At 35.5% G+C, this 21,567-nt stretch overlaps 1 protein-coding gene across 2 annotated transcripts; it reads left to right on the top strand.

Moving 5' to 3' along the window:
• Positions 1-861: 861 nt before the first annotated feature.
• On the top strand, positions 862-20,768 carry LOC120418131 (tetraspanin-13). Of its 2 annotated transcripts, XR_008211933.1 has the most exons (6): positions 862-1,092; positions 1,504-1,671; positions 1,735-1,944; positions 12,030-12,158; positions 12,501-12,757; positions 19,016-20,768. XR_008211933.1 is itself a non-coding variant. In XM_039580409.2 (5 exons), the coding sequence occupies exons 1-5, from the start codon at positions 1,033-1,035 to the stop codon at positions 19,112-19,114; spliced, it is 666 nt and encodes a 221-aa protein (XP_039436343.1). In that variant the 5' UTR covers positions 864-1,032; the 3' UTR covers positions 19,115-20,768. The 2 variants fall into 2 exon arrangements, 1 of the variants encoding a protein (XP_039436343.1); XM_039580409.2 differs by lacking the exon at positions 12,501-12,757 and having other exon boundaries at positions 864-1,092.
• The last annotated feature ends 799 nt before the right edge of the window (positions 20,769-21,567 follow it).

Raw genomic sequence — 21,567 nt, 5'->3', positions numbered from 1 at the left:
CTCGGCTTGCTGTTTTTACATATAGGACGGACTCGATTAGAGCGGCAGTAAAGCTAAATGTAAATTTTTATGTACAACGGTAAAAAACACGATCAAAACCCATTTCTGATCACTTTTTTTCATTTTAATGCAAAAAAAATATTGACAAGACAACATTTTTTCGATTGATCAACTATGGTCCCCTTGGAAAGAGCTGTCAAGTAGGAGCTTTTTTGTCAAGAAGGACCGCGAGGATAAGTCTTCAAAATTGATTTAAAAATCCATTTTAAACTCTTTGTGGTCGAACAAAAGGGTCATTGTACTCAGAAAAATAAGCTTTATCGCTGTGAACAATAATATCAGCAATCTAAGCTTCATTTTAGGACCCAATTGAATTAGGTCCTAAAATGAAGCTTAGATTGCTGATATTATTGTTTACAGCGATAAAGCTTATTTTTCTGAGTACAATGACCCTTTGTACGACCACAAAGAGTTTAAAATGAATTTTAAAATCAATTTTGAAAAATTATCCTCGCGGTCCTTCTTGACAGAAAAGCTCCTACTTGACAGCTCGTTCCAAGGGGACCATAGTTGATCCATCGAAAAAATGTTGTCTTGTCAAAAAAAATTGTTGCATTAAAATGAAAAAAAGTGATCAGAAATGGTTTTTAATCGTGTTTTTTACCGTTGTACATACAAATTGACATAGGGCTTTAGTACCCAATTTAACAACTAGAAATTTTAGCATTCCCACCTTTTTACTAAGACTTCGTTCGTTTTCAACCAAAACAAATAAGACCCTTTGCAAACTTCCTCCACACACAGAACTGTCAAAAAAACATCGCCGACACTTTATTCCTTTGTGTCAAATTCCCCTCTTTCAGGCAGTCGTCAAACATCTCGCAGCAGCGAAAGAGAGGAAAGCAAAAGCTTGGTCGCGAAACGAAAAATCCCTGAATTTCACCAGCGTTTGGAAAAGTGTTTTGCAGCTGGCCGAGGAAGAAAAAAAAGTGAAATCCCGCCGATCGTTGTCCGGAATAACAAACTTCCAAGATGTGCGGTGGTTTTAGCTGCTCCAAAAATGCGCTCATTTCGCTCAACATCCTTTATGTCGTAAGTTTTCGCTTGCTTTTTTCTTTCTAGTGCCTTCGATAAAATTTGTGTTGAAATTTTTTGGAATTTTTTATTTCGTGCGATTTTGTTGCTCAATAGAATTGCCGAAACAAACGGACGAGTTTAATTACTCCTGGCAATTGTTACTGCTGGAATTGGCACTAAATTAAATAATGACCCATTCGCGGGCTTTGCAGATGCTTATTTTTCTCTGCTTCTTCCTGCTAATCGATCCACGGAAGGCGGAAGGAAATTTCTATTTTTGTTTCACCTTCACCTTTCGGGTGGCCCGTCGCAAAGAACCGCAGGGCTCAGGGTGGCCACCCGTGGCTTGTTTCTTGGAGTTGCAGGCTTTTTGAGTAATATTTTCTAAAATTAAAAAAACTTATTTTTTGTTTAAAACTTTTCCAGATGGTCGGCTTCCTGCTGATTGGAGTCGGAGTTTATGGACGCGCCGCGTCCATCGTGACCAACCTGCCCATCATCGGTGGCATTCTGGCCTGTGGAGTGATCCTGATTCTGATCTCGGTACTTGGCCTAATCGGCGCCGTTAAGCACCACCAAGTGATGCTGTTCTTCGTGAGTTATCTTATCTATCGGAATCTTGAATCTTGCCCTAACTTCTCTTTCGCTCATCCACAGTACATGATCATTCTGTTTATGCTGTTCCTGATCCAGTTTTCGATCGCGTGCTCCTGCCTGGCCGTTAACCCGGAACAGCAGCGCCAGTTTGCCGAGCAGGGATGGTCGCTGGCGCCGGCCGACCTCAAGCAGCAGGTGCAGGAGGAGTTCCTGTGCTGTGGGTTTAACGCCACCACCACCGACGATCATCCGTCGTGCGCGCAGGTTAATGTAAGTAAACTACGGTGTTTGAATTGTCTTATCACGGCGCAATTGTTGTATTGTGGCGTAGTTTGCTGATGGTGGAGAGGGGTTAAATTTATTACTTTTTTTGGTAAAAAATAACTATGTTTTCTAAATCTCACCCGAAAAACGCACCATTTTCTAATGTCGATATCTCAGCAACTAATGGTCCGATTTTCAATGTTAAAACATGAAACATTCGTGAAATTTTCCGATCTCTTCGAAAAAAATATTTTGAAATTTTTTAAATCAAGACTAGCATTTTAAATGGGCGTATTATTAAATGTTTAGCCCTTTTAAAATGTTAGTCTTGATTTAAAAAATTTAAAATATTTTTTATTGATAAAAGTTAAATCCCCATAAAATATTGATTAGAGCTTAATTACCAAAATATAAAGATTTTTTATTTTTTTACCATCCTAAATTCAAGCGCAAAAGATTCCTTTGTTGGTCCCTTAAAACATAAAAAACGACAATTTAAAAATTACATACACTGGACTCTCTGGCTGTCGAACTTCTCGATATCAATATTGCTCCAGTTGTCAATAAATTTTTCAATCCCTTCAAATTGATTGCTTTGATTTTTTGTTCTATAATTTTTAACTCCCGCGACGGTCCCTTCAATATTGACAACGAGAGAGTCCACTGGTTTTAGGAAAAAAATTGTAATTAAAAAGTAAAACAAATAAATCGGGAAAGGTTTATTTTTTCTACGTACTTTTGTTTCTGAAAAAGTTCTAATCATAACCTCCAACCTACCTACAACTTTGCCGAAGACACCAAATCTATCAGAAAATCCCTTCTTAAGGTGTCTTAATGGTGTCATTCACTCTTTAAACAATGACTGCGGTGATTCTAAATCCAGGGTCCAGAAATCCTCGCTAATAGCAACGAAATAGTAAATTTAAATGTGGAAAACAATCACTACCGTCATCAGGGGTGAACATTTCTGTATTTTTATATCACCCAATCTCACCCCCAGACCCCGACCCCCAATGTCACGTAATAAAATAAAGGAGGTATTAGACTACGGCAAACAAACAAACAAAATCGCACTTTTTCGTGTTTAACAGTTTGCGGCAAACTCGCAAACATGGCAAAATGTATGCAGGTTGACGTTTCTGCATAGGGGCAGGGGGGGCAGAATGGACCAGGGGGGCAGAATGGGCCACCCTTGGTTTTGGGCTTTAGAATGGATTTAGACCAATTGTAAGGCAAGGGTCTTATAAAGGACGTCAAATAACTTCACCATACCGAAAACGACGTTTGAATTCATTGTATTTTTCGAATTATGAGCAAAAATGTAAATTTATTGACAAAACTACGCAAATGTTGTTTATTTCGAGGTTTTTAAATAAGCTTTCTGAAAATTTGGATTGTTTGAAAAAGTTTGCTCAATGCTTATAACGTTACTAGATGTTACTACCAAGGTATACAAACAACAACGGAACCTTAAAATCATTTAGAGACTTGGTGGTGGAAGTGTTAAATTAAAATCCACTTGGGGGCAGAATGGACCACCCTTATCCTGCCTTATAAAAACAATCAAAAGTTATGAAATTTGGATTAAATGGATTATTTCACTTGTTTTATGTGACGATTTTGAAAAACGTACCATGAAATTTGAACACTTTGTTCGTGGTTCCCATTTTCATGAACGCTTGTTCACGATTATGGGAACTCTTTTTTCTCCGTGTAGCTTCACAAATCACGTTTAATGCAAAATTAGTTGATTTTTTAGTTGTTTTGATGATTATTTGTAAAAATAGTGTCCTTTTTCAACATATTAACACTATTTTCAAAAAATTTGTTTTGATAAGTGACTATTTTTATTAAAGTGGTCTAACTTCATGGAAACTATGTTAGAAAGGTACCTTAAGTCATTTCTTATCTCCCTTCAACGTTGTATTAGACAAAATGGCTTGTTTTCTAAGGTGGCCCATTCTGCCCCGCAGGGTGGCCCATTATGCCCCGCACCCTGGAAAAAAAAGTCGAAAAAACTTTTTTTTTAAAGTGGCTCAAAAACAGTTTTAAGCTAAAAAATTTCATCAACCAATATAACATTGAAGGGAACATCCCAAAGCATAAGCCTACTACACTGAATTCATAAGTTTTCATGTTTTTCTATGGTTTTTGGCGCATTTTACTTAGGCGGGCCATTCTGCCCCCCCCTCCCCCTACAAATGCAGGCAACAAACAATGCAGGCACTGCCAAACTCTCAAAAAGGGCGAATTTGTTTGTTTGTTTGTCGTAGTTTAATACCCCCTTATCCCTCTACAACCCAACCCCGCCTTTAGACGGGCTTCGATCTAAAAAATCGCCAAAAATCAATTTTCCAACCGATTTTTGATCTTTAAAAAGCATTGGCAAGAAGAACTCTCAAAATTATAGAAAATGTATGGGTTGGAAGTTTTACTTGTTTTATGTGACTTTGCCAATGAGCAATTCTCGCTGAAACCGTCCCACTAGATGCACATGTTCTCAAATCGTTACGGCAATGTTCTCATTCGATTCAGCGCACCAAAAAACCATAAAAACAACCTTCGAACCAATGAAAATGTCAGCCGTTAGCCACCTGTAAATAAAAACTTGTTTTGAACAATGGATTTTTTCGAAAAAATGCCCTAATTTGAAGAAATGATATCTCCCAAAATACATTACCAAACATCAAAAACTTATATATCGTTGGAAAGGTAATCACGAGGGCTTTCTATCGCACTTTGATAAACATTTAAAAAATTATTTTTTCAATGGTAATTTTAAGGATTTTTGGGAAACTTACTCTTAATTTTGAGTTTTGACCGTGTTCGCATCCACTTATCGTTACGCAACCATTTTCATTCGAAAGATTGGACGATTTTGCATAAAATTAACTTGAGAAAAGTAGTGTAATGAAATAGTTTTCGTATAGTTATTAACGGATGAAAGAAATTGGTCAAATTTCAGTTAAAAATAATCAAAGCTCAGACTTTAGAAATGAGCCTTATTTATAGGCAAAACAAAGCAGGATAGTATTTGAGCCGAATGTACAGTCATCTGAGGCAAATCTGGACATAAAGGATGAATAGGGACAGTTATTTCAACTATGCTTTCACTCATTAGATCATATTTTTAATTTTTTTATGTAAAAGCATACATAAACAAACAAGTTTCTAAATTTTAAGCTTTTAAGTACTCTGAAAACTAATGTCCTTACTTAGACTGTAGTCTCGATTCGCCACATTTCACTGAAGTAATATTTTATGTACAGAATTTGTTTTAGGAAGGTCTGCTTTATTTGTAATCGTGCACATAAAAGTGCAAAGTTGAAATCAATATTTTTTGATCAAGCTAAAATTTGGTGGGGCAACTTACCGAGCCACGTAGGCTAGTGGTAACGCTTCCGCCTAGTAAGCGGTAGATCGGGGTTCAAATCTTGGCTCAGACCAACACAACTGGTGATCTTTTCTCTTCTGGATTCGATTGCTTAGTAAAGGGAAGGTAGTGTATCGTCACAAACTGGACCTTATTACGACACCTTAGGGAGGCGACCTATGGAATGTTAACATTATCCGTAACATGTTAACATTAAGTTGAGAATGAAATTGCCACTGAATCCGCTTTGTAAATGCCGGCCCCGATACTCTTCTAGGGTGTTCCCCTCAGGAACTGGGAAAGATTTACTTTAATTTATTGATACCATCAAAACAAGCAAGAAACTCGATTTTCATCCAAATCGGACTACGTTGGGATTCATTTAACTTTAATTTTAATTGCTTTAAATATGAAAACCAATTATAAAGTTTTTATTTGCGCAACATAAATACACTGAAAATAGTTTTTATTGAAAAACAGACTACACCTATTGATTCTACGTAAAATTATCTTTCTAGTGAATTCTGGCTCGACTTTGTACGGCTTGCGGTTTTTGAGACATAGCAGTTTGAAAATGAAGGCTTTTAACATTGTTTGCAAAAAAAAGCGAAACTTTGGGGTGGTGTCAAATAAAAAGGCGTAGTCCGATTTGAACGAAAATCGAGTTTCTTGCTAGTTTTGATGGTATCAACAGCCCCACCAAATTTTAGCTTGATCAAAAAATATTGATTTCAACTTTGCACTTTTATGTGCACGATTACAAATAAAGCAGACCTTCCTAAAACAAATTCTGTACATAAAATATTACTTCAGTGAAATGTGGCGAATCGAGACTACAGTCTAAGTAAGGACATTAGTTTTCAGAGTACTTAAAAGCTTAAAATTTAGAAACTTGTTTGTTTATGTATGCTTTTACATAAAAAAATTAAAAATATGATCTAATGAGTGAAAGCATAGTTGAAATAACTGTCCCTATTCATCCTTTATGTCCAGATTTGCCTCAGATGACTGTACATTCGGCTCAAATACTATCCTGCTTTGTTTTGCCTATAAATAAGGCTCATTTCTAAAGTCTGAGCTTTGATTATTTTTAACTGAAATTTGACCAATTTCTTTCATCCGTTAATAACTATACGAAAACTATTTCATTACACTACTTTTCTCAAGTTAATTTTATGCAAAATCGTCCAATCTTTCGAATGAAAATGGTTGCGTAACGATAAGTGGATGCGAACACGGTCAAAACTCAAAATTAAGAGTAAGTTTCCCAAAAATCCTTAAAATTACCATTGAAAAAATAATTTTTTAAATGTTTATCAAAGTGCGAAAGAAAGCCCTCGTGATTACCTTTCCAACGATATATAAGTTTTTGATGTTTGGTAATGTATTTTGGGAGATATCATTTCTTCAAATTAGGGCATTTTTTCGAAAAAATCCATTGTTCAAAACAAGTTTTTATTTACAGGTGGCTAACGGCTGACATTTTCATTGGTTCGAAGGTTGTTTTTATGGTTTTTTGGTGCGCTGAATCGAATGAGAACATTGCCGTAACGATTTGAGAACATGTGCATCTAGTGGGACGGTTTCAGCGAGAATTGCTCCAATGTTTTTAAAAATGTATTTTTTTTAGGGGTCAACTTTGGCTGTGTTTTTACTAAAATTTCCTATATTTTAGGTAAAAAGAAGTATTCAGTAATTTTTCTAGTGCCCCAGACTATGCCTCTACGCATTTTGTAACAATTTAAATGATAATGGTGCCATTCCAGAAGCCACCAGAAAATGTGAAAAACGAGCAAAAAATTGAAAAAGTGGCTGTAAAAACATGACAAAATTAGATAGGCAAAATGTAATGATAGGAGGTGGTAGAATAGGCCAAATACTACCAAAAACAAACATACAGTATGTAAAAAAAGTATTTACACCCCTTGGGCACTATGCACATTTTGTGATGAAACATGTAACAATATAAAGTTTGACAGGAACCTAGTACTACGTTTTGTTCAGAAACTCATGCCGAACAGTTTGCTACAAAAAGCTCATGAAAAGATGTTTTTTTTTATAAAAAGTTATATAACAATAACTATTACAAAAATAAAAAAGGTGCAAAAAAAGTTTGTACACCTTTCGAAAAATTAACATATATAAATGAGTTGCGTTCGTAAAGTTGAACGGTGCGGGTCGTGGTCATCACGCAAGATTTTCGTTGCCGTTTCCGTCTTTGTTGTCCCCCCGATTGCGTCTGTTTTTCTATCCAGGCGGTTTCGCGTTTTCGCTTTTTCGAATATTATTTGGTTTTATCTTTCCACAGCCGGCTGTCTAAGATTGAATCATTTATTCTAAACCAACACCATATAACCGGGAATAATCTCATCCACATCATCCGACTGTTTGCCTTGAGAATGCATAATACAACACACTATTAAACCAAATTTATTGATTATTGGGTCGCATCATCATCCTCTATGTTGAATCCTGGCCATTACCTTTATCCACTAACAAAATCCCAAGTAGAAGTAGTTTTCCGGCACACGTGGGAGTGTGGATATCGTATAGAACCCACCCTTGGTAGCAACCTGTGCTAACTAACATTCCCGTCCCAATCCCCCCGAGATCTACAAACTGACATGGCGGGCGCCGTTGGTGGCCAACGACTGTTACCTATTTGCTCCAGATCTAGTTTTGATGATCTTGATGTTTTATCTTTTCAGCGCATTCATACATGCTGTTGATAAGGGAAACACCATTAGATCGTTGAAGCGTATGACCGGTTGTATTGATAGGATATTACGGTCCTGTTCAGCAACGGAGAAGGACAACCATGGGTGGTCTCTCATGCTCATGCTCATGCTCATGCTCATGCTTTCGAAAAATTAACATATATAAAGTTATTTGTTGACAAATCACCATAAATCCAGTCTCCCAACTCCAAATGGGCTTCCTTGACTGATTAAAAAAATAATTTGGATCAAATATAAAGTTTACTAACTACTTAGTATAAAAGTTTATATAACTCTGGAAATTCTATATAAAACTTATCTAAACTTAATTTTGCAAACTTTCAATTTAACTAAATGTCAATATATTACCATAGAATTGCTAAATTAACATTTTGGAGTAGGAATAACACCGTTTTGGGGGTCTTTGTATCGATAGAATAGATTTTTCGTTGGAATTTCGTACCAACCCGGAATTACGTCGTCGGAAAATCCGCCGGCATCCGAACCGGTCCACAATTCACAAGTCAACCTATGTGGCATCGGAAAGGGCATAAGATTTCCGATCTTTTGATACCCATACATCCAGGTTTTCTATAAAACCTACGTTTTTAAATACCTAGGCAAAAACGTTGTTATGGTTTCGTTTGAGCAACCTGCCAAAAATGTATGGAATTTCGTAATTTTTGTTCTCGTGGATCAAACTTACTTTTTGCCCAGGTATTTAACAACGTGGGTTTTATAGAAAACCTGGATGTATGGGTATCAAAAGATCGGAAATCTTATGCCCTTTCCGATGCCACATAGGTTGACTTGTGAATCGTGGACCGGTTCGGATGCCGGCGGATTTTCCGACGACGTAATTCCGGGTTGGTACGAAATTCCAACGAAAAATCTATTCTATCGATACAAAGACCCCCAAAACGGTGTTATTCCTACTCCAAAATGTTAATTTAGCAATTCTATGGTAATATATTGACATTTAGTTAAATTGAAAGTTTGCAAAATTAAGTTTAGATAAGTTTTATATAGAATTTCCAGAGTTATATAAACTTTTATACTAAGTAGTTAGTAAACTTTATATTTAATCCAAATTATTTTTTTAATCAGTCAAGGAAGCCTATTTGGAGTTGGGAGACTGGATTTATGGTGATTTGTCAACAAATAACTTTATATATGTTAATTTTTCGAAAGGTGTACAAACTTTTTTTGCACCTTTTTTATTTTTGTAATAGTTATTGTTATATAACTTTTTATAGAAAACATCTTTTCATGAGCTTTTTGTAGCAAACTGTTCGGCATGAGTTTCTGAACAAAACGTAGTACTAGGTTCCTGTCAAACTTTAAATTGTTACATGTTTCATCACAAAATGTGCATAGTGCCCAAGGGGTGTAAATACTTTTTTTACATACTGTAAAATAAACAAGATAAATGTAAATTAAAATGCTAAAAATGAAACAAGAAAAACATAAAACAAGAGAAGTAAAGTTTTTCGTAGAACAAAAGTTGCTCAAAATGACCTCCTGAACACGGGAAAAATAAAAACTTCGAAAAAAAAACTTGGGCGGTAGAGGGTTAAACAATGACTGCGGTGATTCTGAATACAGGGTCCAGAAATCGTTGCTAACAGCAACGAAATAGTAAATTGAAATGAGGAAAACAATCTTTATCGTCATCAGGGGTGAAAATTTCTGTATTTGTATATGACCCAATCTCACCCCAGACCCAATGTCACGTTATAAAATAAAGGAGGTATTGGACTACGGCAAACAAACGAACTCGCACTTTTTAGTTTGCGGCAAACTCGCAAACATGGCAAAATGTATGCAGATTGACGTTTCTACATACAAATGCAAGCAACAAACAAAGCAGGCACTGCCAAACTGTCAAAAAGGGCGAGTTTGTTTGTTTGTTTGTCGTAGTTTAATAGAGGAGAAAAGCAACTCGCGACAAAATTTTGAGGCTAGGAATTTTGACAGGTATGATATTCATAAAGTATTCGCCTCCTTTTCTCTCCCACAGAAAACCTGGGAACGAGGTAGCTGTCGAACTAGGCCAAAATGTTAAAGTCACTCACAAAATGAACTTTGAGTGATTTGAGTTCAATTCAAATTCAAAAAAATGTAAAGTCCCGGTTTGACACCTGTCAAATCACTCAAATGACACTCACACAATGAATACTGAGTTCTTTGAGTTCATTTGCTACGTCACGGTTTTCTTGACAAAATTTTGAGGCTAGGAATTTTGACAGGTATGATTTTCATAAAGTATTCGCCTTCTTTTCTCTCCCACATAAAAACTGGGGACAATCCAGCTGTCAAACTAGGCCAAACTGTTAAAGTCACCTACAAAATGAACTTTGAGTGATTTGAGTTCATTTCTGACGTCACGATTTTCTCCTCTATAGAGGAGAAAATCGTGACTTTTTCTCCTCTATAGAGGAGAAAATCGTGACGTCAGAAATGAACTCAAATCACTCAAAGTTAATTTTGTGAGTGACTTTAACATTTTGGCCTAGTTTGACAGCTACATAGAGGAAAAAATCGTGACGTCAGGAATGAACTCAAGTCACTCAAAGTTCATTTTGTGAGTGACTTTAATATTTTGGCCTAGTTTGACAGCTACATAGGCAAGAAAACTGTGACGTAGCAAATGAACTCAAAGAACTCAGTAATTCATTTTGTGAGTGCCATTTGAGTGGTTTGACAGGTGTCAAATCGGGACTTAGCATTTTTTTAATTTGAATTTGCTTCCGATTGCACGAAACGTCATAACCCGAGTTTTTTTTCCGTATTAGTGCCCGTGTGCTTGTCCGTGCTTCTGGCCGTGTTCGTGTACGTGCACCTGACCACGTAGGTGCCTGTTCTTAGTCGTCCCCGTGGCCGTGCTCTAGGCCGTGTCCTTGTCCGGACTTCTGTCCGTGTTCGTGCCCGTGCTTCTGGCCGTTTTCGTGTCCCTGGCCGTGTAGGTGCCTGTTCCTGGCCATTCCTGTGACCGTGTTCCTGGCCGTGTTTGTGTCCATGCGAAACGGAACAACCGGAACAAAATTATAATTTTAAATGCTAAGTCCCGGAACTGACACCTGTCAAAAAAGTTTATTCGGTTGTTTATCTTTGAGGTTAAGTTCCGAGCTTTTCTCCTTTATTGTCCTAAGTTTTCTGTGGGAGAGAAAAGGAGGCGGATACTTTATGCAAATCATACCTGTCAAATTTCCTAGCCTCAAAATTTTGTGGCGAGTTGCTTTTCTCCTCTATATTGTTTGGAATTTGAATTTGAGAAACTTATATAAAAAAAGTTCAGAATTAAATTTGCAATCGAAAAGAAGTAACAGATATTAAGATATGCAATCTCTGTAAAAAACATCAATCTCTCGAATGATTATTTTTCAATATTTCAAAATCAATCCTAAAATTTTTTAAGTGCAAGATTTATGTTTTAGGACCTTTTCAAATGTTGGGCCAATTTTAGAAATTTAAAAAATATTTTTATTCAAGAGATTGAAAAATTTTACAGAGATTTTTTTTTATTTAACATTTAAAATCGGACGAATAGTTGCCAAGATATCGTTAGTTGAAAAAGCAAGACTTATTAGAAAAGTTTTTTTTTTATCTTTGCAGTGCTCTATCTCGGCAACTATTTGCCCGATTTTCAAATTGCCTAAAAGCAAATCAATTTTCGAGTCAAAACTTAAAAAAGCAAAGAGTATCACTAAATTCATGATAGCTCATTACAGTAATGCTATTGTCAAAAATTAAAAAAAATAACCAGACATTCATGAAAATATTTTTTCCTTAATGTTTAACGTCTTTTTGCGATATGTAGTTTAAAAATTAACACAAAAACTTGTAAAATTATTGAAAAGCCTTTTATGTCATAAATATTTTAGAACTCATAACAGAAACTACGGAATGCTTTCCTATTTTCATTTAATCAATGAGCAAATTTCCAAACATTTTTTTTCAATCAGGTCAAAATTTAAACCATTCTTTATTTCATTTTTCAGCTAAAATGCTGCCCGGACGGAGCGCCCGAGACGTGCCAGTGTTCGCCGTGCATGCCGAAGCTGGAAAGCACCATCGATTACGCGTTCCACCTGTCCGGCGGAATTGGGCTGTTCTTCAGCTTCACCGAGGTGAGTCGCTTTGGGTTATTTGCTGGTTTACTTTCATAAAAGGTGGCAGCAAATTTTGCAAACCAAGTTGAGACTTTGTTCCATCCAATTTGTTCAGTTTTGATACTAATCAGTTGAATCGTTTTGGTTCGAGTTTTTAAATCCACGTTCTTTTTCTTACTTTCTTTCTCTTAACATTAACTCGTTTCATGCTGGCATGGATTGGTTATTTAATATTTTATTATTATTATTATTTTTTTGGGAAAACCACGAATTTCATTTCTCACATTGGCTTACATGTTTATTTTTTTCGTTTTCTAACAATTCTAATTAAAAAAAATCTAACAAAACAAAAACACGCAGTTTGTCGGTGTTTGGCTGACCGTGCGCTACCGCAACCAGAAAGACCCCCGAGGCAACCCGAGTGCTTTCCTATAAGATTGGGACGATCCCGTAACGGAGCTTTAAGAAGTTTTCGTCTTATTTCAGTTATTTTTTATTTGAGTTTTCGAGCCTTTTTTTATTTTACCAAAATTATTTTGAGAATTGAGTATAGCACAGCGAATTTATAGGGACTCCGCAAAAGAGAAGGGAGAGAGGGGCAGATTTACGTTTCGTTGGTAAAATGCAGCAAATTTGTTTGATGTGTTGTGATAAGATGTCTTCTGTCTGTGTGTTTGTGTGTGTTTTTTTTGCCAATTTTTGTTTTATTCTTTTATAATTTTTGTGTGGCAATTTCTGCTTCTCTTGAATAAGTTTATCCACGGGCGTCTCTGTGTGGAATGGCTTGAAATATTCGAACAGTCATAAATTTGCTTGGTTTCTTCTAGTTGCACTCTCTATCGGTGGGCGTTTCTAAAACTTCAAAAATACTACTCTTTTAAAAAGTGATGCTTTTAGTGAAAATATTTTAAAGCTATGATTTTATTGGTTTTCACCCTTTCATTTTCGCTATCATCCTACTCTATTTTCTTTATTTTCTATTTTCGGTATAGTATTTCCCACAATAAAATATTAAGTTCAAATGTCCCTATGTTGGACCTAGTACCCATATTGGAACCAAGCGGGAAACTTTGAATTTTTGGATTTCAGAACTCGTGATCGTCGTTGCAAACGATAATTTTCAGGAATCTGTCGTTTAGAAATAATATCTGCTATCAATATTTATTTTTTTGGTGAGTAACTTGTTTCTTTCACCTGTTTTTCATCGGAAGGCGTTTTTAGGTTTTAAATAGCCCTCATTTTTCAACTGACAATTTCTCGGAAACAGTTAGTTTGATTTTCGAAGTAAGAATGAAATTTATGTGAAAATTTCAGCTCTTTTATATATAAATAATTTAATATTGTTTTTTATCAAGTCAAACATTTGAAGATGCAGGCCAAGGATTGATACCTAAGAGCATGCAATGGCACTGACCTTGTTGCGTGCTCTTCGGTTGACGTCCACGTAAGGAACATCCTGGAAGGAGCGTAACTAACTACATCCGTAGTTCTGTTAGATCATCCGAATTATCTTGATCAGAACAGTATAGCTCTGGTTCCTTGCGAGTGTCCTATTTTCTTACCTCCACGTTGGCTTGGTTTTCATGATGACCTAGCTGGTGGCCTGTGGAAACGGATCGTAAACCTTTGACCACCGCGGGTCAGAGTCGAGACGGCTAAAAGAAAGGGGCGCAACAATGTGGGAAAGGGAAGTAATTTGTGATTGTAGACGGTATTGTTTTGATTCGCAGTATGTTGAGTCAACTGCTGTGGATGTACCCGAAACATCGCACAACGGGGTTTCTCTTCTCTTCATTCTCAGCTACCACCTATCCCTTTTTATTTTTTATTTTTTTTTTATTTTGCTCTACTGATTCTCAATTCTTCACTAATTCTTCTATTTAATATCCATCATTTGATTTTGATTTTACTAACTTTTGATTCTCTTATCTCTTAAAACTTTTCCACTCTTTTTTACCAATTGATACTGCTGTAACAAACGTTGTTTTTTTTTCCTTAAAAATATACTTTTCCTTAATGTACTAGTAATTTCAAGTCTGTTTATCATTCGCCTAATCTTTTTTGATTTTATTGCGATTTTTTTTTTTTTTTTTTTTTTTTTAATAATTCTTTATTTGTCTTTTAAATTATCATTACTATAATCTTAGCTTGTTTTGTATCTCTTTTTATTAACTATTGTCTAATTTTACATCTAATACATCTAGCTTCTAATTTTTATTCTTTAAAATACGATCATCATTCTCTTACAATTGATTCTTGATTTTTATAAAATAAATTCTCTTTTACTGTCTATTGTTTTCAATCTTCACCCTTTTTTCACACAAGTGAGGTTTGAGCCCTTACTCAATTTATGGAATGGTTAAAGGATTAACACAAATATTACTATTGTATTTTTGGTAAACTTTTATAATATGCTTAGGACCAAAAATTGTAACAAAACACCGCGACAAAAGAAATAGCAACATATAAACACGGCTCAACACTGGGAAAGATTTCAGGAGAAAACAATACACAGTAAAATAACAACTAGTTTTTGAATTCAACCTAAAAATAAAACAGTTTTTGCTTTAATGAAAGTTGATAGGCACACTTTGAATGGTTAGGCGCTTATACTTACATCAAACCCTACGTAATGTACCACCCCCGGCCGAGTAAAAATGCGTAACCGGAAAAGAAGGTGTGCATGCCTGGCACGAACACTCAAAGCGTGTTCTAGCGTGTTGCTCGTACTGACTCAGAGCAAGGGTGAGATGTAGGTGTAAGGGCAGTGCGTGTTCGTCGGGAACCTGGTGCATAAGATCGGCCAAGGCCCGTTCTTACACTGAAAATTGCGAATTGCGAAGTCAAACATTTGAAGACGTCTTAAAAAAAACTTTTTGCAATTCCGTCGTGAAACTACTTACTTTTCCTGTCATTCTTGAACGACGAAATAGCCTACTTTTCAGTACCAAAAATAACAGAATCGAATAGCAACACTTTTCAAAATAAGTGCTGAAAAGTTCTACTTTTCAGCACTGAAATGGGTGCTGAAAAGTTGAACTTTTCAGCACTTGTTTCGAAAAGTAACACTTTTCAACATTTTTTTGATTTAAACGATTTATTGACAAAATACATGAAAATTTGACTCAAAATTTCACTCAATGGGTGTTTTTCGGAATTGCAAAAAATGTTGTATGGAACTCGTTGCAAAACTTGATTTTTTAGGCACTCTTCGTATTTATCCAACTCGGTGAACCTCGTTGGATAAATGTACGACTCGTGCTGAAAAAATCATCTTTTTGCAACTTGTTGCATAAACTACTATTTTTATCAAGTCAAACATTTGAAGACGTCTTAAAAAAAACTTTTTGCAATTCCGTCATGAAACTACTTACTTTTCCTGTCATTCTTGAACGACGAAATAGCCTACTTTTCTGTACCAAAAATAACAGAATCGAAAAGCAACACTTTTCAAAATAAATTCTGAAAAGTTCTACTTTTCAGCACTGAAATGAGTTAAACTTTTCAGCAATTGTTTCGAAAAGTAACACTTTTCGTTTTTTTTATTTTAACGATTTATTGACAAAATACATGAAAATTTGACATAAAGTTTCTCTCAATGGGTGTGTTTTGGAATTGCAAAAAATGTTGTGTGGAACTCGTTGCAAAACTTGATTTTTTCAGCACTCTTCGTATTTATCCAACGAGGTTTACCGAGTACGAGTGTACGACTCGTACTGAAAAAATCCTCTTTTTGCAACTTGTTGCATAAACTACTATGTAAAATAAATTTTATCAGATCTTTTTAAATATTTTAAGTGCTTTTGGAGGGAAACAATGAAAATAATACACGGATACAAAATAGTAAAGTAATTTTCAATTACAAATTTTTATTATGCTTCTAAATATGAATATGAAACTCTTGGAACATATTTTGCACCATCCTAAACCTTACCTTGAAAAATATTTAAAAATCGAAAATTTAAAGAACGTTTTTGAACATTTACTTTTACTGATAAAAATATTACTGGATTTTTTCCGTGTGCCTCAAAAGAAGTCACAAAGCAAAATTTTTCAATGCAGTTTAACGGGACGTAATGCGTGGTCGGTTCCCAATCCCCCTTTTCACAGTCTTTCTTTGCGATTTCCTGAGTAAAAACAAAAGAATCTCCGGAAAGTGTGTGTGACCGAGGAAAACAGAGGAGTGATAGAAAAATAATGGTCTGGCTGACAATCACGAGATAAATAAGAACTCACACGCTATAGTTACGGTCTCTATACTCTATATATATATATATATATATATATATATATATATATATATATATATATATATATATATATATATATATATATATATATATATATATATATATATATATTATTTTGGAAAAAAACATGCATGAAAAATCAGGTGGGAAAGTTATGCTTTTCTGGAAAAAATATATTACACACTTGTTTCATGTGATTTTTAAAGAAGTTTTGATTAATTTTAAGCAAATAACCTTTTTTCACAAAATTTCATTTAAAAAACAGGATCGACTTTTCGTTTAACAAAATCCAAAACCACCAAATTTGAGTTGTTTGTTTTTCCATTGAGATTTGTTGATAAAGTGCCTCGTTTTCAAGATATAGTCACCGAAAGCTTGAGTTCAGAGAAATATTTGCAGTTTTCCGATTTTTAAAAACAGTGGCCATTTCCTAAAATATATTAAATAATATATAAAATTGTCTAAGAAACATTGCAAATTGGACCTCTGGTTGAAGAGATACATCGCAACAAAATTTTGAAAATACTTCTCTATGGCGCAAACGTTGCTGGTTTCGGTCTCCTAAAATATATAAAAAAAATTCGAAAAAAATACAAACATTGGGAAATTTAGTTTTAGTGAAAAAAAAAATCAGTTAAATAAATGGCAAGATTGTTTTCCGTGTACCTATTTATTTCTAAATAGTCCTCATTAATACCTACATCTTTGCCGACATCAAATTGATGGTTTCACACCAACTGTTGTGACACCCCTTTTACACCGAGTTCACACACACCACCAAACGTTTGTTTTGAAAGTGTGCGTGAGCGCCGAGTAAAAAGTGACAGTTCGTCACTTTTTGGTTTGACTTTGACCAACCAATGGAGTACAAACTAAAAAGTGTCAAACGAAAAAGTGAGTGTATTTACGTACCATTTTTGTATGGACAGCTGCCAAAATTGTATGAAGACTTGTATGGGTGAACCAATGACACAAAATGACTTCTTTGATCACAGGGAATGCCCCCACAAAGTTCGAGCCAAATAAAAAAAAAAACAAATGAAATCCATTTCCGTTTTTAGTAGAGAACTGCTCTGCTTGAATACGCCCAATGTTACGTCCTATTGAAAGGTTACCTTAGAAGTGCATATCGGACAAATATGCGAAAAACGTCAGATGGCGTAATAAAAGAAGTTATAAGATTTTAAAGTATTTTTCATTTCTGATCAACATTTTCGAAGCTTTCTTGTAGTTTTGCTTTTTAATAAAAAGTTTTTATAGACAATGCAAATTATCGGCAATGCAAATTTGTCTGACGTGAAATTTTGTTAGTTAAAACAAAACATTATAAAATTTAAGGTTGACGTAGCCTAATCAACTTCTCGGAAAATATGATCACAAAAGTGTACGCATAGGGACGTGGCGTTACATCGTGCTGCCATTTGTTATTTAAGTGCAAGAGTGGAAAAGTGCTGAGTAGGGTGCCCAGAAAAAATGACCCCCTGCTCCCAAGCGGAAAACGTTTTTTTAGGTTATTTTAAGCATCTGTGTAAATTTTGAGCGACATTGAATGAGATTAACCCATTGATACCCGAGCCTAAAGTTGGTGAAAAAAATGATTTTCATACAAAAATGACTCAAATCGCTAATAACTTTTCAGGGTCGAGTTTTACAGCTTCGGTATGTTCTACAAAGTTGTAGAGCATTAAATTTCCAATAAGAATCTCACTTTTGGGAATATTTGGATGGAAGTAGCGCACCGTGCAGGCCCAACCGTAAGAAACTTGGGGTTTCCATACATTTTTTCGATTTTTTCCATACAAACTTCACCTCCGAGTATCAATGGGTAAATGATGACCGATTTTGCTCATATTTGGCCCAGAGTCCTAAAATAGGTCAAGGAACAATATTCAGCTTGTGGAGCGAGGTTTTGAAAAAAAGTCCCATATTCTGGGCACCCTAGTCGCCCAGCAAAATGAAGTCGATAAAGTAGTTGGTTTCGATGGAGCAAAAGTGGAAAACGTGGTCTAAAAAAAGCGACGCCATCCCCCTATTGTATCTAATTTTGAAAAGTGGGACAAGTAGTATGCTTTCATGACAAATATGATCGAACATTTTTTTTAGCTGTGAAAATACACTGAACATTGCGATACTTAGGTATTGACAGTGTTGTAATGAGTGATAGAAAAAAAAAACTATCGATTGATGATTCCTGCCAAAATATCAGACGGTATAGCGACCGTCACGTGTGTGCGTGCAACATTGAGTTAAACTTTTTCAAGTGCCATGGTAAACTTCACAGAAAGTAAAACTCCATGTTGAAGATTTGACAGCTTGTGAATTTTCTTTGTTTATCTCGTGATTTCAAACAACAGCATTCTCTTTCTCTCACTCCTTCTCTTTTCCTCGTTCACGCACACTCGCCGAAGATTCTTTTGTTATCTCCGACCGCAAGCAGAATTTTTTTTCTTTGGGAAATTCTATTGCATTTTTGTTTACCTTTACCTTTTGCAATGTTTGCGGGTGCTTCCGTTTGTTTGCGCATGTTTGTTAGATATAGTTTAAGCACCTGACCTAAAACACCTAATCAATCTATTTTTTTCCTCCCTCCGAAAAAAAAAATCTAATCTCAAATAAAAAAAAAAGATCATCGCGGTCGTGCTGACGCGCCGCTACCGCAACCAGCAGGACCCGGACCACCTTCCGGCGCGTGCCATCTTCCCCCAGAGCAACTACGTGTACTGAGTGTCCGAAATTATGAAAGAACAAAGGAAAAAAAAAAACAACAGTTTCCAGGGAGAGTCAGACTGCCTATTGGTTAAAGCTTAGTTTAGGATTGCTGAAAGTAGGGGGTAGAAAGAAGGGAAATGTTCTCGAATTTTTCTGAACAAACAAAACCAAAATCGTGAATACTCAGTTTTTTTGTTTGGTGCGCGCTCCAATAGATTTATACTTTCAAAGAGAAAAGTGGTTGTGCTAAGTCTTAATTCTTGGTTTGATTTACCTTGCTATTTTTTTAAGTTCAGCTTTTACTCGTTGGATTGAGGTTTAGGTTAAAAAAGATAGCGTTTTTATTTCTGATTTGTGAAAAGAACAAAAAAACAACTTGTCATGCTTCAACCTAAGCCTAGATTTTAAGTAGCATGTTTTCAAATCATTACTTGTGGAAGAGTATATTTTAGAAAATTGTGATAGCTATAATAATTTTACATGAAAATCTTGTGAATAATGAAGCTTCCAGCGTCCCAGAAAAGCGTTGGATTTTTCCTTGATCTTATTCCATCTCGTTTAAAACCAAATCACAGACAAACAGACGTAAGTCATTGAACATTTTTGTCAAAAAATCCATCGACCACTTCTCACTAAAGCCACCTAGTTGTGAACTCGCGAACCGCACGGAAGGTGAGATTCTGTACGTGTGGTGAATTCGAAATTGCCGTGGTGAGTTCTTTCAAATTGACCGTTAAATTGTTGTCTGCAAGTCTGTTTGTCTGTGACCAAACTGACCAACAAATCGTAGCAGAACGTAACAGAGACGTGAATCTAAAATATCGGTATAACCTTTGCATGAGATGTGTATACGTAAAGACAGCTAAATTAAACTTTTATTTCGCCTCAACACGCAGCTAAATTCACACCACATAACCGTAAAGTGTGTCTACAAATCAGCTAAATTCTCATCATAAAAAAGTTAAAGCAAAACAATGCAATTTATGTGTGTAGCTTGAAAACCCGAATTTATTTTGCTCAATTTTGTTTAAAATCACCCCACATGCAATATGAAAAAAACGTTAAAAAATAAAAACATCAACTTCACCACACTATTTATTGATGCACTGGAAAAAATTTACAGATCACAACAATATGAACAAAACGTTGAAACAAAGTTAAACCGTAGTAATTCTCGACAATCGCATGTAAATTTGCTGAATTATATACCACTCGAAAAGCTATTCGAAAGTAAACGTTTGATTTCAAAATTTTGCAATAGAAAAAGAGGTTTATTTTACACTTAAAAAAATATCACACTGAAACAATTTTAACCTGTAATAACGTGATGTAAGGCTAAAGACTATGTGTAACTAAACAAAAATCTATTGAAATAATAAAAAAAAGATGCAATCGCCACTCTGTGCACACAGGAAAACAGACGAGAAAAAACTGCCGTTTCAAATGCAAACTAGTTCGGCGTTTGTCCGCACCAACAGGTGGTGGCGCTGTCAGTGCGTGCGCGATGTTTTGGCGAATGCTCACCAGATTGCGCTAGTGTTTTGACGTTCGCTGCGCGTCCGAGTTTCGTCTGTTTGTCTGTGCTTTGTGGTTGAACTGCGGTAATAATAGAAGCTAAAATAGTAAATAAATCATTCATGTATAGCGGACTGTGAGCATAGACTAAAAAGCAGTCGTTTTTCTTATTTGATAGAAAGTTGAGAACAATCCTTGATAATCACTTTTAAAAACAAAATTTGACGTCTATTTGGCTAGTTTTCCTCAACATTACGTAATTAAACTTCCCCAGCTGAGCAGCGATGCCACACATTTTAATATTATCGCCCGCGACCCGGGTCAGTGGTTATCAAACCGCAGCACTTTAATACTTTTCGCGTGTTGTTAAACATTCTCATGAATGACACTGGGAGTGTGCGTCAGTTGCGACCACACCGGGATTGGGTTTGGTGGCGCGAGATAGAGTAGCCATCAAGGTCATTGGACTTTATGTAATTTTGTTTTGAGACGACTATTTTCGTTGGATCACCCGATCAGAAATTTGCGTCATGGTTGAGTAAAATGCTTGCTTAAATTAAAAAAAGGTTCATTAATTTTGCTTATGGTATGGGTAAAAAAAGTATTCTGAATTAGAAAACATGATTTGGTCTAAGAAAAATTTAAATGTCATGTCGACATGTTTTTTTACCAAAACAACATATTTCAATTATTTCCAACTAAACAAAAATGTTTGTACCATAATATAACTTTTATACGGTTTCCCGAAATGATTAAATGCTCAAATTTTAAAGAATTGTTGATGAACATTTTTAACACGTGAGTAACACGAGGATCGTACACTGACATTGATTGAATGATATTTGAAAGTTGACCCTCAGTAAACGCACACGAAGTTGAAACGAACAAAACCGAGCTTGACACTCAAGTAGCCGCCCGACACGAAGGCAGATTCTATCTCTTTCTTTCTCTCT

This window comes from Culex pipiens, chromosome 1, assembly GCF_016801865.2.
Source record: "Culex pipiens pallens isolate TS chromosome 1, TS_CPP_V2, whole genome shotgun sequence".
NCBI lineage: Eukaryota > Metazoa > Arthropoda > Insecta > Diptera > Culicidae > Culex > Culex pipiens.
The sequence above is the reverse complement of the archived record's forward strand: the minus strand, read 5'-3'. Positions and strand labels throughout refer to the sequence as shown.

What these genes read in the sequence shown, in the direction of transcription:
- LOC120418131 (XM_039580409.2), top strand. Translation starts at nt 1,033, where the DNA reads ATGTGCGGTGGTTTTAGCTGCTCCAAAAATGCGCTCATTTCGCTCAAC. An exon ending in ACCAAGTGATGCTGTTCTTC is followed by an intron (nt 1,672 to 1,734) that starts GTGAGTTATCTT and finishes GCTCATCCACAG; the next exon opens with TACATGATCATTCTGTTTAT. An exon ending in CGTCGTGCGCGCAGGTTAAT is followed by an intron (nt 1,945 to 12,029) that starts GTAAGTAAACTA and finishes TTCATTTTTCAG; the next exon opens with CTAAAATGCTGCCCGGACGG.